Genomic DNA, 16,001 nt, shown 5'->3' with positions numbered 1-16,001 from the left:
CCGCAGGCTACGTGCTGGGAAGGACCTCCCTGCTCCTCCCGGCAAGGGAAACAAGAAGTACATTTGTTCTTTCACAAGAGACATAAAATACGGGAAAATCTTCATTTTTGTCTGTGGTGCAATAGCGGTCCTGCAACCCCACTACTCAGACCCCTCCTCGGGGCTTGCAACACTTTCTTCCTTCTGTAAGACGCTGTTTACCTTGGGATGGTTTCAGCCCTCCCAAGCCATCACCTCGCCGCAGGCCAACAGCAGCACGCAGCGCGGGGCGGGGGCAGCATGGCGCTATAAAGCCAGCAGCCCGGGGACCGCTCCCATCCCGCGGCGACACCACAGAAGGCTGCGCAAGATGAGGATGGTGGTGCTGAGCCTGGGGCTGGCACTGCTCTGCTTGCTGCGTGCAGAGGCTGGGGCTACGGGGCCGGACAGGAGCAAGGTGACATGCAGCACCCCAGGGAGGGAAGTGTGGTCTCTGATCACCAGGGTGGGGGCAGGAGCGGTGTTTGGAGGCTGGGGATGGCTGGGGATGCTGCAGCCACTGCTGGCTCTGCTGTCTACGAGCACTGGACACCCAGGTGAGGACAATTACCCAGCCCCAGCAGAGGGATCCAGCAGGGATTTAGGTGCCTGGATGGGATGCAGGCGCCGTGGCCTGGGTGCCGTGGGAGTTTGTGGGTGTCCTGGCCACTTGGCTCCCAAAAAGGGACAGGTCCTGCCTGGTTCTCTGGACTTACAGCCCATCTATGCTGCCAGATTGCAGGGAAATGGTACGTCGTTGCTCTGGCCTCCAACTCCGAGTTCTACCTCCGTGAGAAGGATAGGCTGAAGATGGTGATGGCCAGCCTCTCTGTCCTGGGGGAGGACAAGCTGAAGGTCTCATTTGCAGCTCTCACGTAAGTGCCAGATGCTTTTCTCCTTGGGCTTCATTGAAGGACTCTCTCCGGGTCTGCATCCAGGTACCTCTAGCCAGCACCCCAAGAGACCTGGGCAGGGGCTGAATCAGGGACACCAGCTGACAGCAGCCACAGGTTTGAACTCGGGAGAGCTGGGCCATGGAGACCCTGGGGCCCCAGTGCTGCCCCAGGCTGTCCAGTAGAAGCAGGGAGCCAGCGGCCACAGGGCACAGGGCAGACCAGGCAGCCTGGCAGCAGTGTGAGCACAGGGCAGGGTCCCAGCATGGAGGCAGAGCCACCCTGCTGCATGCTGATAAGGGACAGCACAGAGCCTCCTCATTAGGGCTGGCCTCATCCCACCAGATCAGAGTGAGAGCAAGGAAGTTTCCATGAGGCCCGCAGGACTCTTGGGTGCCAGCACCCCGCTCTGGCAGCCCAGGCACCCATTGCTGTGGGAATGGCAGCCATCCATCCCCCTCAGCCATACCACCCCCTCCCCTAACAGCACCTCACGCATTTGAGCTGACAACACCAGAGCCGTTGTCCCAGGGCAGGGAACCAGCTGGGCACGGTGATTCCCCAGCCTCTTGCAGGGACAAACCCAGCTGGCTCTGAGCATGCCTTGAGGATTCACGACAAAGCGTCCTTCCCTGCCTTGCAGACCGGAGGGGTGTAGGAGACGGGAGACAATCTTCAAGAAGACCAGTGACAAGGGTGAAGTCTACCTCTCAGGTGAGTGAGCACAGGGTCCTGGCAGGGGCAGGGGTGCATCCCTCACTCACCTGGCTGATGCAGGGTCAATCTGCAGAAGGGCTGTGGATGGCTGCTCCCAGGGGACAAAGCAGCAGTGGTTTCCCCTGTCCCCAGCCCAAGTGCTAGTCCAAAATTGGTTAGGCTGCTGTGCCACCTGCAGTGGCCATCCCTGGTCAATCTGCTGTGCCATCATCTGTGGGCTACCCTAGGCTTTTGGAGGAGCCTTTCCAAGAGGACAAGCTGGGAGGTGGGGGTGCAGCAGAAATAGGGTCTGTCTAGGTCAGGCCCCTTGGCTCCATGCACAGGCATTCACACTCTTACAGTGCTTACACAAGCTCTCAGGGGAACATAATTAATTTTTCACTTTGCTCCATGTCCTTTTTCAGAGGGAGGCGATAAAATGGTACAGGTGCTGGACACTGACTACAAGAGCTACGCAGTAATCTTTGCAACCAGGGTGAAGGACGGGAAGACCTTGCACATGCTGAGGCTTTACAGTGCGTGTCCAGTCTGACTGGTGGGACGAAGGCTCAGGGGTCCTGGGGACACCTCGCATCACCCCTGCCCATGTGCTAGCTCTGGTGCAGGAGGGGGGCAGTGCTGCTGCTTGGCCACACATAGAGGTGCAGTAGGGGAAAGGGGCTGCGGTTTGGGGCTGGGTCTCAGGCTTCTGCTCTGTGCCAGGAGTCCACAGCCTTAGGTAAGACTCTTGGCAAAATGGAACAAAGAGTGGGGGTCCTGCTGCAAGGGAGGGTCAGAAGTAGTGGAGATGGGAACTAGCAGAAGAGATGCTGTGGTGCTCAGGGACACCGGTGCCAGCCCATCCTCTTTGTCTTGGCCCGTGGGAAGGTGAATGGCATGCCCAGGCACCCAGCTGGAGGTCCTTTGCTCCCCGGGAACTCCACCACCACCTCCTGCCCCCCAAGGGGTCACAGTGCATCCCACCCACCTAACTCCTGTCCTTGACTTCAGGCAGAAGACAGGAGGTGAGCCCCGTGGTCATGGCACTGTTCAGAAGGTTTGTCAAGGAGCAGAGCTTCACCAACGAGATGATCAAGATGCTGCCCAGCCAGGGTGAGTGTGGCCCAGCACCGTGTTCATACCAGCCAGGCTGGCTCAGTCCTTATGGGGAGCCTAAATGTGCTGCAGGGGCTTGTTTGGCTGTCGTGGCCATCGCTGCATGGGGTGGGCAGCCAGGAGAGTGCCAGTGATGAGGGGTGCTCTGGCTTGGCATGCCATGACTTCTGCCTTACTCAAGTCCATCTCTGGTTGTCTGCCTCCTTCTGTGGGTGCTAAATGGGACTAGCCAGACCACAGCCCTGCACTCAGCCTTTCTCTTTATTTTCACAGATGAATGCAGAGTCGATGAACCATAGGTGAGTAGTTGCAGTGCAACACAGCATTTGTAATGTCCTCACCCGAAAATTTCCCCCTTGGTGCCCCAACAAGGGCCACCATGAACTCCTCGCATTACTCTGGGGACCGAGTTGTTTGAACCTGTGCTGGCGGTCACACCCAGGTAGGACCATTTCTCTTGGAGCAGCTCTGCAGCAGTGGGCACAGGGACCCCTGATGGAGATGCAGCTGCCTGACAGTGGGCAAGGACACCTGAACCAAAACCCACCAGCTCAGTGGAGAAACAGCTGCTGAGCTCATCCAGCAGCAAGGTCCAAAATGCTGATTCTTACCAAGGGGAACTTACTGTGGTGAATCAGCAAAACTAGCAAGAAATTGGGTTGATATCTGACCATGTGAAATGTAGAGGTTGTTGGCCTGCTAGACAGCCCTAGCACGTGATTTCCCACCACACTGGTGCACATTCAGTTGCAGGGGTAGGCTAGAAACCCATCCCTAGAGATGGCCGAAGCCTACAGACCTGGGGAGAGCTGGAAGAGGAAACACTGGTCCTGGTGGAGAGCCCTGCCCTGCCCACTCTGTTGGCCTCCCCACCTTAAATACTCAGCCCACCTCTCCTGGTTGTTTTCTAGGAGGCACAGGATGACTGGATAACGCTGCTGCTCCCCAGGCGAGGCAAGACCCATGTGCCAAAGCTCCAGGCTGCTGCTCTGCTATCTCTCTTCAGGGCTCTGATGCGTCTCCTGCTTCTCCAGTACATGGTCCCTCCATTTCTCCCAAATAAAGAGAACCCCCCCCCCAAGAGCTTGTTGTCGGCATCTGGGGAGAATCTGGAGTGTCTGGGCATGTGCTGCCTCTTGTTGTCCTCAAGGGGTTGGTGGATGGAGAACAACCAGGGGTGATCGTGCAGTGAGCTCACCCGAGCAAGCGCCTTCTCGGAGCCCAGCAGCCCGAGGGTCTGGGCTGGCTCCTGGAGCAGGACCACAGCCAGGGTGAGGTGAGGCAAGGGGTGAAGGACCTGTGGCCATGTCCATTCTCCAAATGACCTTTCCTCTGCTCACCCTGCTGCGACTGCAGCCCCATGATCATCTGAAGCCCAGCTCATGCACCAGCTCAGGCTGGGCCAGGGCAGGGACAAGGCTTGGCTCTAGGCCCTCTCAGCCCCCTGGCTGCAGTGCTCCCAGGGCTGGTGGGAGGTGGGGATATCTGAAGGTATGCCTCTGGATCCAAGCCCAGAAAAGCAGCATGACCCTGTGAGCCCCAAAGCATAGAATGATAGAATGGCTTGAGTTGGAAGGGACCTTAAAGATCATCTGGTTCCAACACCCCTGCCATGGGCAGGGATGCCACCCACTAGACCAGGTTGGCCAAGGCCCTATCCAACCTGGCCTTGAACACCTCCAGAGATAGAGCATCCACAGCCTCTCAGGGCAACCTGTTCCAGTGCCTCACCACCCTCTGAGTGAAGAATTTCCTCCTAACCTTTAATCTAAATCTCCCTTCTCTTAATTTAAAACCATTCCCCCTTGTCCTATCATTATTTGCCTGAGCAAAAAGTTGCTCTCCATCTTTTTATAAGCCCCCCTTTAAGTATCAAAAGCCTGCAGAAAGCCTTCTCCAAGCTGAACAGCTCCAGCTCTCTCAGCCTTTCTTCATAGGAGAGGTGCTCCAGCCCCTTGATCATCTTTGTGGCCCTCCTCTGGACCCACTCTAACAGCTCCACATCCTTCTTCTGCCGGGAAGAGAAGAGAGGCACAATCCCCTCCCTACCCTGCTGCCCACCCCTCTGTTGATGCAGCCCAGGATGCAGTTGGCCTTCTGGGCTGCAAGTGCACACTGCTGGCTCATGCTGAGCTTTTTATCGACCAGAACCCCCAAGTCGTTCTCTGCAGGGCTGCTCTCAATGAGTTCTTGTATTGGGTTTATATGGCAAGATTTTGGTAGCAGGGGGCTGCAGGGGTGGCCTCTGTGAGCAGAGCCCAGCAGCTGCCCCATGTCAGATCTGAGCCAGCTCCAGATGGCTCCAAAAGGGACCCGCTGCTGGACAGAGCTGAGCCATGAGCGAAGCTGGTTGGGCCTCTGGGAGAGCAGATTTAAGAAAGGGAAAAAACACACTGCACAACAGCAGCTGGGAGAGAGGAGTGAGAACCAGCCCTGCAGCCACCAAGGTGAGTGCAGCAGGAGGGCAGGAGGTGCTCCAGGCAGGCAGCAGCAGTTCCCCTGCAGCCTGTGGAGAGGCTCCTGGTGGAGCAGGCTGTCCCCCTGCAGCCATGGGTCCCACATGGAGCAGATCTCCACGCTGCAGCCCGTGGAGGAGCCCCCGGGGGAGCAGGTGGCTGTGGCCTGGAGGAGGCTGCGGCCCATGGAGAGCCCCCGCAGGAGCAGGCCCCGGGCCGGAGCTGCAGCCCGTGGAGAGGAGCCCCCGCAGGAGCAGGGGTCTGGGGGGAGCTGCCGCCCGTGGGGGACTCGTGCTGGAGCAGTTTGTTCCTGACAGAGGGACCCCGTGGTACGGAGCCATGTGGGAGCAGTTCTTGAAGAGCTGCTGCCTGTGGGAAGCCCCCTCAGGCTCAGTTCGGGAAGGACAGCATCCCGTGGGAGGGACCCCACATGGAGCAGGGGCAGAGAGTGAAGTAGGAGTGGCGGCAGAGAAGCGCAGCCCCCATTCCCCATTCCCCTGCGCCACTCCGAGGGAGGACGTAGAAGAGGGTGGATGGAGGAAGGTGTTTTAGGGTGGTTTTTTTTGTTTGTTTGTTTGTTTCTCACTGCTCTAGTCTGTTAGTAATAGATAAAAAATTATATTAATCTCCTTATGCCGAGCTTGTTTTGCCCGTGACAATAATTGATGAGTGATCTCCCTGTCCTTATCTCAACCCTTGAGCCCTGCCATTGCATTTTCTCCCCGTTTTACTTTGAGGAGGGAGAGAGTAAGAGAGTGGTGAAGCTCAGCTGCCCAGCTGGGTAAAACCACCACAGTTCTTTCTTCCAGTCTGTACTCATGTCTGGGACTGCCCTGATCAAGATGCAGCACCTTGCACTTGGACTTCTTGAACCTCCTTAGGTTCACATGGCCCCACTTATCTAGCTTGTCCAGGTCCCTTTTGGAAGCAGCATGACCCTGGTCAGACTCTGGGCTTCTCTCAGGTCCCAGACACAGGGCTGGACCTCCCCATCCTTTCAGAGCCATCTCCCCATGCTGCCATCCCTGTAGAGCTTGTGCACAGGCTGTGCTCCACTGAGGGCTGCTCCGGAGAGATGGTGACACAGACAGCCCACCCTGAAGTCAGATCAACTGCTGGTGGTGGATCTGTCTCCAGAGACCATATTCCTTTGCATTCATATTTCTGAAACCCTGATTCATCCTGTTCTTCCACATGCTGACATTTCCTGCTCTGTTCAGCTCCCCAAATCCACATATGAAAAATAGCAACCCACCCAGGACAAGCCATGCCCCCAGCAAAGCTCTTGTGCCCCAGCATCTCATGCTCACTCAAGCACTGAGGTGTGGCAGAGTGCAGAAATCCTCTCCACTTGACTTTCCACACTGCCTGTTCCTGGCCAGCCTTGCTGGCCACACAGGCTTTCATTTCAGCCTACAATCTGCCTCCTTGTTGTGTGCTGGTAGGAAGAATGCTGAGCAAGTTCTGTCCCAGTGCTGAGCCCATCAGGACGTTCTCAGCTGTTCCTTCCCCATCACAGAGAAAATATGTTTGGGAAACTTCCCCTCCCGATCCTGGTGTTGAGCAAAGCGAGAGCTGGTTGCATCCCGGCAGTGGCAGGGTGAGGGAGCCTGCTGGGACTTCCCAAGCCAGTGTCATCTCCGTCCTCTTTGGGAAGGAGCCCAGTGTTTCCAGTAGGACTTCTCCTCCCTGCCCAGTCTGAACAGGAACAACTGTTCCTGGACAGGAACAACTTACTATCTGCTGTGCTCCTTAGAGTGCTGCTCCCACACGTAGCTTTGCCTCAGGCTTGTTTTCAGTACATTTGTTGGTTTGGATCACAACATCCTGCAGTTAGCACTGCCCCTTGCCAAGGGCTCTGTGTGACAGGGAGTCCCGGTGTTTCCACATCATGTTCCAGCCAAACATTTACTTCCTGCCATGTGTGGGCATTGTCCAGGCAGACAGTGGTGAGATCATTTCTCTCTGCCACCGGTGCTTTCCATTTCCCTTTTGCCTGTTTTCTCTCCGTGCCTGACTGGCCACCCAGAGCAGGTCTGCACACGAGCTGCATTTTTAACTCTCTTATGGGTGCAACACCCCTCCATGCAGAGTGTGTGGGGGTGTCCATACTGCATCCCCCCCCACCTGCATCTAGCCTATTGCTGTACCTGCTGCTCTCCAAGGGAGCTTTCACCACGATGCCCTCCCCAGCCCAGTGCTGCTCAGCAGTCGGGTGCCATCCTGGCAGCTCCATGCTGGGAGCCGGGGTGCTGGGTGCCAGGGCAGAACTCCTGCCCTGCCCTGCCATGACCTGCAGCAGCTGTGATGCACCAGGCATCCCCTCCCAGATCCTGCCTTCAGCTACAGGCAGGTACAGGGGCAAAGAGAAGCACAGGGGATGGGCAAAAAGGAGGTTATACCTGCCCCACTTTATTTTCGCAATAAGCCTTGCCAGATGTCGTTATATAGTAAATGACTTCCACAGGTCTTTGTTCCATGAGTTTGTCTAAAGGTGTCCTGGGCTATTGGCAGCATCCTGTGCTGAGAAGCAGATTGGTGCAGCGGAGCTCAGCCCAGGCGCCGGCTGGTGGGGAAGAATCTCAGGGGAGAGAACAGAATGGTGGTGGGGCAAGGGAGGCCCGGGTGTGTAACAGCCAGGAGGTGCTGAGCATTGCATTTGTGAGAAGCTCTTCTGGAGACTTCACAGCCGATGGCTGTAGTGCTTGCTGGTGCTGTGGAGAGTAGCTTCCCTGTTCATCTTCTTTGTGCTGATCCAGATCTTCCTCACTTTCCCAGCTGGAGGGACCTGTGCTGTACCTCTCATCCTTCTCTCTTCCTCCCCTTCTTAGGCTGGGTGACTGGATCTGGACCTCCACCCAGCCCTGAAGATGTGAGTGAGACCTTGGATTTGCACAGTGCCTTGTCCTACTCCCTACTCCACTCCTAACACCTCCTCCTCTTGCTGCATCTGCCAGTTTCACCTCCTGCAGCATGTGGGTGAGATGTTTAACAAGCCACCGTCAGCATGGTGAGCTCTCTGGGTAGCAGCAGCAGGCTGAGAACCAGTCCTGGGGTGGGACAAAACAGCTCTGTCCTGTGTCACTGCCTTGACACTTGCTCCTCTGAGACCTCAGCGTTACTGCCCTGCTAAGGGGCAGACCTTGTCCCCAACATGTTTAGCGCCCTTTCTAGGTCACCTGGGGTCACACCAGCCAGTGTGCATTAGCATGTGTTGATGAGGCTACAGGGGTGATCTTCCTCCCCTGGAAAACTGACTGGTTTTCTCTCTCTCAGCCACTCATTTAGCCAAGTGAGGATCTTCCTCCCCATCTACGGCAGTTTGTCCTCCACAAGCTTTGATGAAAACCCTTCCCAGATTACCAGGGAGTGTCCAACACGCATATATTGTTGACTCCTCCAGAAATTGTATTTGTGAGGTGTGACTTTCCCGTGCAAAAGTTGGATTCAGCCTCCCTCGTGACATAATTTGACCATGCATTAACCAGTTCTGCCATGTATTACAGCTCTTACAAGCATGTGCCTGCTCTGCATAGTAGGTCTACTTATCTGTAGTCTCTTTACTTCTGAGAACCTCTTTAAAATCTGGCATAATATTTGCTTCCTCTAGCTTTCTGGTGAAAACTAGAGGTACCAAATGTGAGTATAAGCAGCAGACGACATGCTACAGTGAAAAGTTTGAAATTCATACCTGATTTATTTTGACTGGAAATGTCATCTCCTTCATTTTACTACTGACCTGGACTTCTCTTTTGATTGGACAGACCCTTTAATATGTTTTTAAAAGAGATCTTCTAGGCTGGGGTTTGAAGAAAGATCCTTCTCAGCCAAGGCAGTTGCCGAGTTTCTTTGCTTTTCCATCAGCTTATTTTCTTTGAATATTCAATATGAATTTGACCAGCTCCTGGTCAAACAGATCCTAATGTTCAATTCCTGTTCCTGGAGCCTTTGAAGAAAAGACTATATGTAAGTGCAGATGTTATTCCTCAGAGCAAGTGGACAAGTTTTGGTGTCTTCGTTGCTTGTCTTATTTTGTTGCTAGTCAGCTTACTAGGGTTCATTTTACTGTCTTCATATGGATGCAATTTTAAGAACATTTATCTTATTTCTGACCACCTTCTTTAAATTGATTTAAATGCACTGGTTTCCCTTTATAATTTTGTTTAAGGTTTGTATTTTCTAATAACAGCTTAAGTGCTCAGAGCAAAGATAAACAATCTCTGTGCCACATGTGACATTTAACCCTTTTGACTTTAATTTTTTTCCCCCTTTTAAAAATAAAATGTAAATGTATTGGAGCATCTCTGGTTCTAAGCATAGCACTCGCTGTACTGAGATGAGCATTTTGATTCCCCATGAATCAGGTCCCCCCTGCAGCTCAGGATCTGTGTTAGAACCTCGTGGATATCCCATTGCATACAATGGGTGCTGGCACCGCTGTTGTCAGCTGGCAATATGGTTGTTGCAGCAGGAGTCACTACTGCAGCATGAGGTTGTCAGACCTTGTCTGTCCATCTTGGACCGCATGAAGTGAGACGATGGGCTTCCCCAGCTGCCACTGTACCTGGGACCTGGTGCCAGCCCAGCTGAGCCTTTCCTTAGCACCCTGGTCTTGAGGTCTGTCCCCTGTGGGGACTTGCCTCGATGGGCAATGGCTCTGTGGCATAGGCAGCAACTATCTGAAATCTCGTGGGTCAGGGGTGAGTCACCTCTAAATTGCTAATTACTGCTTAAAGACACCTCTGTGCTGCGTCCAAGCCCAACAGAAGAATAAACACTGTTTTTGTTCCTGAGTTTGGGAAGGGGCAAATATAGCTCCTGTCTCCAGGCACTGCAGTGGCACAACAAGCCCCTTGCAGCCTTTTCAGAAGTTGATACTGCAGAAGTTCAGAAACTTTTAATGACACCAACTGAGACCTGTTAGAAGTGAAGAAAAAACTCACTGTTGCTGGGGCAGCAAGGTGCCCTTTTGGGCCATAGCTTCATGAGACACTGGCACAGAAAACATGGCAGGCTTTGGGTGTTCCTGCTTCCTCCAGGTGCACTGTTGAAAGCACGTAGCTATTTTCAACTTGGATCATCTCAGGATGTGGCTTTATACCTTGGCTCTATGACCAGCTGACCCATCACAGCTGACGGAAAGTGTCGGGTGACCTGAGGGTGGTGAGCAATGTGACTGGGGACTTCCCAACCTGCCAGGTCCAGCATCTCCTGAAATGTGTGAAGATGTGTCACTCCAAGCAATGTCCAATGTCAGTGACAATGTGCGTCTTGGGGAGAACAAAGCTCTTGGGACTGGCTGCTGTTCTGGCAGGCAGAGCTGTCATTCAGAGAAGCCTCAGCAGCCCCCCAAAACGGGGTAGCACAAACCTCCTGGTGTTCAGCCAAGGCATATGCAAAGTCCTGCCCCTTGGGAGGTTAACTCCAAGCAACAGGGCAGTATGGGCCTGTGGGTGAGATGGCAGCTTTGCTTTGCACATCCAATGGTCAACAAACTGAGCATCAGTCAGCAGGGTGCCATTGCAGGAAAGGCAGCCAAGTGCATCCTCTTCTGGGTTAGCAAAGAGTGGCCAGCAGATCAAGGAGCACTTGTGAGACCACATCTGGAGAGCAAGGTCCAGTTTGGGACATTCATTGGGGCAGGGAGAAGTGCTGTGTCAGGGAGAGATGCTCCTGTTCCTGGCCAGCTTCCCCATCACTCTCCTAACCCCAAAGATATGGATGGTCTCAGGCCCCACACTGGCCTTTGAAGACTGGTGAATCTGGGGGGAAACCTCCTTTCCAGAGTCCCAAACTTCTCAGAGGTGAAAGGTCTCTGAACAGCTTCTCTGAGCACAGAAACAACACACCTTGCACTTGCTAGACCCCCCTATATTACTCTTAAATCCAGACCAGCTTGTCTAGAAGAAACCAAGGTTATCCAAGAAGGCCAGGAAGTACATTCTTGGTTGCAAAAGTGAGGAAAACAAGCTAGGAAAAGAGAGCACAGGCAAAAGAGCCTAACTCTGACATGTTCCCAGACTCAGGCTCTTGCTCCCAGGTGTCTCTGAATCAACTGGGCTGCATAGCCTACAGCACTACCCCAGCTGCACAACAGGACCACCCCTCTGAGAGCCTGCAGCTGCTGGGACGTTCAGACAACTTCAGACCTGCCTCCAGGCCCAGCCTCTGGAGGACTGGGGCTGCCTCATGGGGGTGCCCTCGGTTGACACTGACCACAGGACTCTGTTGTCTTCACTTGCAGTGTGCTTCCCTGCTTCCACAGCATCCTAAAGGGAATGGCTCAAGGGGTTGTGCCTGAGCAATTATGGACTCTGCTGTAACAGGGGATCTTTTCCCATGTGCCTCCAAGGGGTATATTGAATTCACCCTGCTGTCCCAAACCACTTTTGCTGCCATACACACCTGGCGTGAAGAGAAGAAGCATCTTCTCAAGGTAAGCTGTACAGGCGCTGGGTCCTCGCATGTCCCCAGCCGATGTGTGGGGGGACTGCTCAAGGGCAGGACAGCTGTAGGGTCGAGGAGGGCCGGCATTCGCCCCATGCAGAGCCTTGCAAGGCCAGCTCTGCTCTGCTCTGTCCCCCTCTCCCAGGACTGGCAGATGCAAGCCCTTTCAGCGCTGCTTATGGCCCAGTGGCTTGTTGAGTACCCAGGGGCCTGGGACACGTCTCAAAGTTCACACCGCTGCAGCTCGCCTGCTCACAGCACCAGGAGAGCGCTGCCCCTCCTGCAAACACGGCTCTGCCTGGGAGCAGACGTGTCACTTGCTCATGTTGCAGTGCTTGCTGTCTGCTCCCAATCTTGACATGACGTAGCTCTGCAAACCCAGCAAGACCATAGGGTTGGTGTGTGCTCCACAAAGAGCAGCACTGATCAGCTGCCACATTCTATATTGAGCTCACTTGTCTTGTATTAGATTTGATTGGAAATCAAAAGCTATTTAATTAACAGAAAGGCAAACAGACACTTCCAGTGACTGGTTGATCATCCAGTTAAAGACTATTAGATCGGCAGATTTAATTGCAAACCCCTACAGTTATTGGAAAATGAAACGAAGATGCCACTTATATCCCAACTAGTGCCAGAGAAGCCAAGCTGGTTGGTGGTGATGCTCTGGGGAGACCAGGGGCCTGGGTATGCTCCCAGGTCTGGAGGGGCAGAGGGCCATGGTATGCAGGGAGAGAGCTGGGGGGTTGCTGGGTTCGTCTTTGTGCTAACTTCCAGGCATGTAGTTTTCTACCTCCACTTCAATAAACTGACACTAAAGGCTCTGTGGACATCTACGTACAGTCAGAGCATGTTTGTTTTAGGTAAAGGGAAAAGATTTAATTGGCGACAAACATTTAGGAACCAAAACTCCTCCTGCATTTACCCTGGTATGTAATCACTGTGGGGTCTAAACCGTATGAGAAGGCACCACATGGCACCTTGACTCCTTGTCCAAATCTTGGTGCATTAGAACTAAGGATGTGATTCCTAAGTACAAATCATTTTTGAAATTGGGTTTAAGCTGTTAGCTGACACAGGCTTGTCCATGCCAGGCCCACCCACAGCAGCATGCTCTAGCGAGCGGCTCTGCTCCCCCATGCAGCAGTTGCCTCCCTGCTGGGCTTTGCTGCTCCAGGCTGACCACATCGCACCGTGCGCTCCCCAGGGGCTCTCCCTTCTGCAGGCATAGTGCCATGGCAGAGCAGTTTCCTCTTCCTCAAGCGGGCTCCCTACTCACCACCTGGCAAAGTCTAACTAACATATCTCAGCATCACTATTTTCCCACATAGACTGGAAACCTTTCCTCCTGTCCCCACGGCCAGTTTGGCTTCCCCTGCCACACTCATGATTTGTCATTATCCTGGGCTGGCTAGATTGCTGGGTCTCCTGCTGATATCCCTGTGGGCCGGCACACTCCTCCACAGTCGCAGAGCTTCTGTGCCCAGCCAGTTCTCATCAGCACTTCCCAGCTCGTGGCCTCCCATTTCCCAGCACATCACAACGCATGGTGCTCTGCTCTGGAACAACTTCAGTGGGGCCAGCCTGTCCCCCCACATCTCCCAAGAGCTTCCCCACTGCTCCTTGCCTTTTTACCCCTGCTCCTCTCAAGGTTAACATGGGGTTTTAGACATCTTTTTCTGATATCCAGGCAAGTGATAGTTGTGCCATTCCCACTGCTGAAGAAACCAAGTGTCTTACAAGGGCTGGACAGATGGTTTGTTGGGTACAATCTCCCCTTGGAAGCCTGGGTTACATTTTACTGTAACTTCAACTTTTCTTTCCTCTAAAACCTTGCAAATGTCCAGTGCTGGATTCTTATTCTCCTATCAGATGTAGCTCTCATCACAAAGATGCTTTGCATCCTCACTGAAGGAGAAGCAGCATTAATTCCTCCTAAATTCAGGCGCAGCCACATTACCTTCCTTGCAGCCCCACTGGTATTCAACAAACCTCTGAGGACCTTCCTCTCTGCTTGATGCTGCTGTCCCCATACCTTTGTGTTGTCACTTGCAACCCCACTTTTGCCATAAATTGTCTTCCTGGAAAACTGGGTTTGGGTGATTCTGGGTCTGGGTGAACTGAGAAGTGCCACAGGGCTGTCTTTCCTTCAAATACATGGCTGAAGCACGTATATTAATCTCATAAGGCCGCACACCATTTTCAAGGTCTCCCTGCACTCCTTCGTCTTTCACTGTAGAGTTTTCTTGCTGCTTTTTGAGATCTTTTCTTTGCTTGCAGACTTTCCACTCATTCCAAATGTCCTCCTCAGTACACATACATTGCTCGCTTGCTAGAATCAAAAAATCACAGAATGGTTGAGGTTGGAAGGGACCTCTGAAGGCCAGCTGGTCCAACACCCCTGCTCTGCCAGCCACTCCCTTGAGCTCAGGAAGGAGCTTTAGGCAAATTTTGCACCTTTGGCTTCACAAAGTCCCAGACGTTTTCTACGTTTGCATGCAATAACTGGCTTTCCTCACTTGTGCACGTTCACAGCTACAACCACCGGTCTGCTCTTATTGATCTTCCTGTTTCCATAAAATGACATTGACTCATGCCTACCCTAGCTGAAGCTATTCTCTATAGACATTTTTTCTATAAACTGACTTTTTCAGGGATGGGTACCAAAACCCCATCAGTTCGCTTCATGCTGTGACGTGGTAAAAACACGTCAGATGACGTATCCAAGGGTGTGCCCTGATCAGCAGTGTGCCCTGGCAGCCAGGAGGGCCAACCGTATCCTGGGGTGCATCAAGCACGGCATCGCTAGTCTGTCGAGGGAAGTGATTGTCCCGCTCTACTCTGTGCTGGTGCGGCCTCACCTCGAGTACTGTGTGCAGTTCTGGGCACCACAGTACAAAAAGGATGTAAAACTGTTGGAGAGTGTCCAGAGGAGGGCGACGAAGATGGTGAAGGGCCTAGAGGGGAAGACGGATGAGGAGCGGCTGAGGTCACTTGGCCTGTTCAGCCTGGAGAAGAGGAGGCTGAGGGGAGACCTCATCGCAGTCTACAGCTTCCTCATGAGGGGGAGTGGAGGGGCAGGCGCCGACCTATTCTCTTTAGTCACCAGTGATAGGACCCGCGGGAATGGTGTCAAGCTGAGGCAGGGGAGGTTTAGGCTACACATCAGGAAGAGGTTCTTCACAGAGAGGGTGGTCGCCCACTGGAACAGGCTCCCCAGGGAAGGAGTCACCGCACCAAGCCTGTCGGAGTTTAAGAAGCGTTTGGACTGTGCACTTAGTCACATGGTCTAAAATTTTGGGTAGACCTGTGTGGTGCTAGGAGTTGGACTCGATGATCCTTATGGGTCCCTTCCAACTTGGGATATTCTATGATTCTATGATTCTAGGGTTTCTGGAATGTTCATTATAGAGTAGGCTGTGATTTACAGTCTCCCCTCTCCAAGGAGTTATTCTTCCTGGCAGAAGTTCTCTCTTGTGGCTTTGTTCTTGCCCCAGTCTGGTTGAGGGATCTGTCAGGGCAGACCTTCCTTTCCCTTCTTCCCAAGGTGATTTGGACCCAGGAGGATGTTTTGATGGTGCCTTTCAATGTGTTGTGCTGTGTTACCCGTCCTCCTCATCTCCCGTTCTTGCACTCTCCTCCTGCATTCTCTATTGTCTGCTCTGGTCACACCAACTATTTCGCTGACCTCCAGGAATATCTGCTGTCATGGGATGCTCCATGTAGCAGTTTGAGCTGCTCCATACCAGCTTTGCCTGAAGCCACAACCATTTGTATTATTTCCTATGGACCATCTGCTCTTCCTGAGCTAGAAGAGACCAGCCTTTTGTTTGGCTGTACCACTTTCCCAGCTGCTCTTATCATAGAATCATTAAAGTTGGAAAAGCCCTCCAAGATCATCTGGTTCAACCATCACCCTACCACCAATGTCACCTACTACACCAGGTCCCTAAGCATCACGTCCAGCCTTTCCTTAAACACGCCCTGGGACGGTGATGCCACCACCTCCCTGGGCAACCCGTTCCAATGCGTAACCACTCTTTCAGAGAAGAAATGTCTCCTAATTTCCAAACTAAACCTCCCTTGGTGCAACTCGAGACCATTCCCTCCAGTCCTATCACTAATTATCTGTGAGAAGAGGCCGACCCCCAGCTCCCCACACCTTCCTTTCAGGTAGTTGCAGAGAGCAATAAGGTCTCCCCTGAGCCTCCTCTTCTCCAGACCAAACACCCCCAGTTCCCTCAGCTGCTCCTCACAGGACTTGTGTTCCAGGCCCTTCACCAGCTCCGTAGCCCTTCTCTGGAAATGCTCCGGCGCCTCGATGTCCTTCTTGTAGTGAGGGGCCCAAAACTGAACACAGCACTCGAGGTGCAGC

General features: G+C 53.4%; 1 protein-coding gene across 1 annotated transcript; it reads left to right on the top strand.

Moving 5' to 3' along the window:
- The first annotated feature begins 279 nt into the window (after nt 1-279).
- Nucleotides 280-3,837, top strand: LOC121057548 (extracellular fatty acid-binding protein-like). The gene is made up of 7 exons (XM_040531890.1): nt 280-436; nt 754-893; nt 1,555-1,625; nt 2,033-2,143; nt 2,619-2,720; nt 2,997-3,023; nt 3,636-3,837. Exons 1-6 carry the CDS (start codon nt 350-352, stop codon nt 3,020-3,022), a joined length of 537 nt encoding a protein of 178 aa, XP_040387824.1. The 5' UTR covers nt 280-349; the 3' UTR covers nt 3,023; nt 3,636-3,837.
- Nucleotides 3,838-16,001: the final 12,164 nt, after the last annotated feature.

This window comes from Cygnus olor, chromosome 19, assembly GCF_009769625.2.
Source record: "Cygnus olor isolate bCygOlo1 chromosome 19, bCygOlo1.pri.v2, whole genome shotgun sequence".
Taxonomy (NCBI): Eukaryota; Metazoa; Chordata; class Aves; order Anseriformes; family Anatidae; genus Cygnus; species Cygnus olor.
Note: the sequence above shows the minus strand (reverse complement) of the source record. Positions and strands in the feature narration are given on the sequence as shown.

Coding starts and splice junctions, on each gene's coding strand:
- LOC121057548 (XM_040531890.1), top strand. CDS start 350: ATGAGGATGGTGGTGCTGAGCCTGGGGCTGGCACTGCTCTGCTTGCTG. Junction 1,626..2,032: donor GGGTGAAGTCTACCTCTCAG/GTGAGTGAGCAC, acceptor GTCCTTTTTCAG/AGGGAGGCGATAAAATGGTA. Junction 2,144..2,618: donor GCACATGCTGAGGCTTTACA/GTGCGTGTCCAG, acceptor CCTTGACTTCAG/GCAGAAGACAGGAGGTGAGC.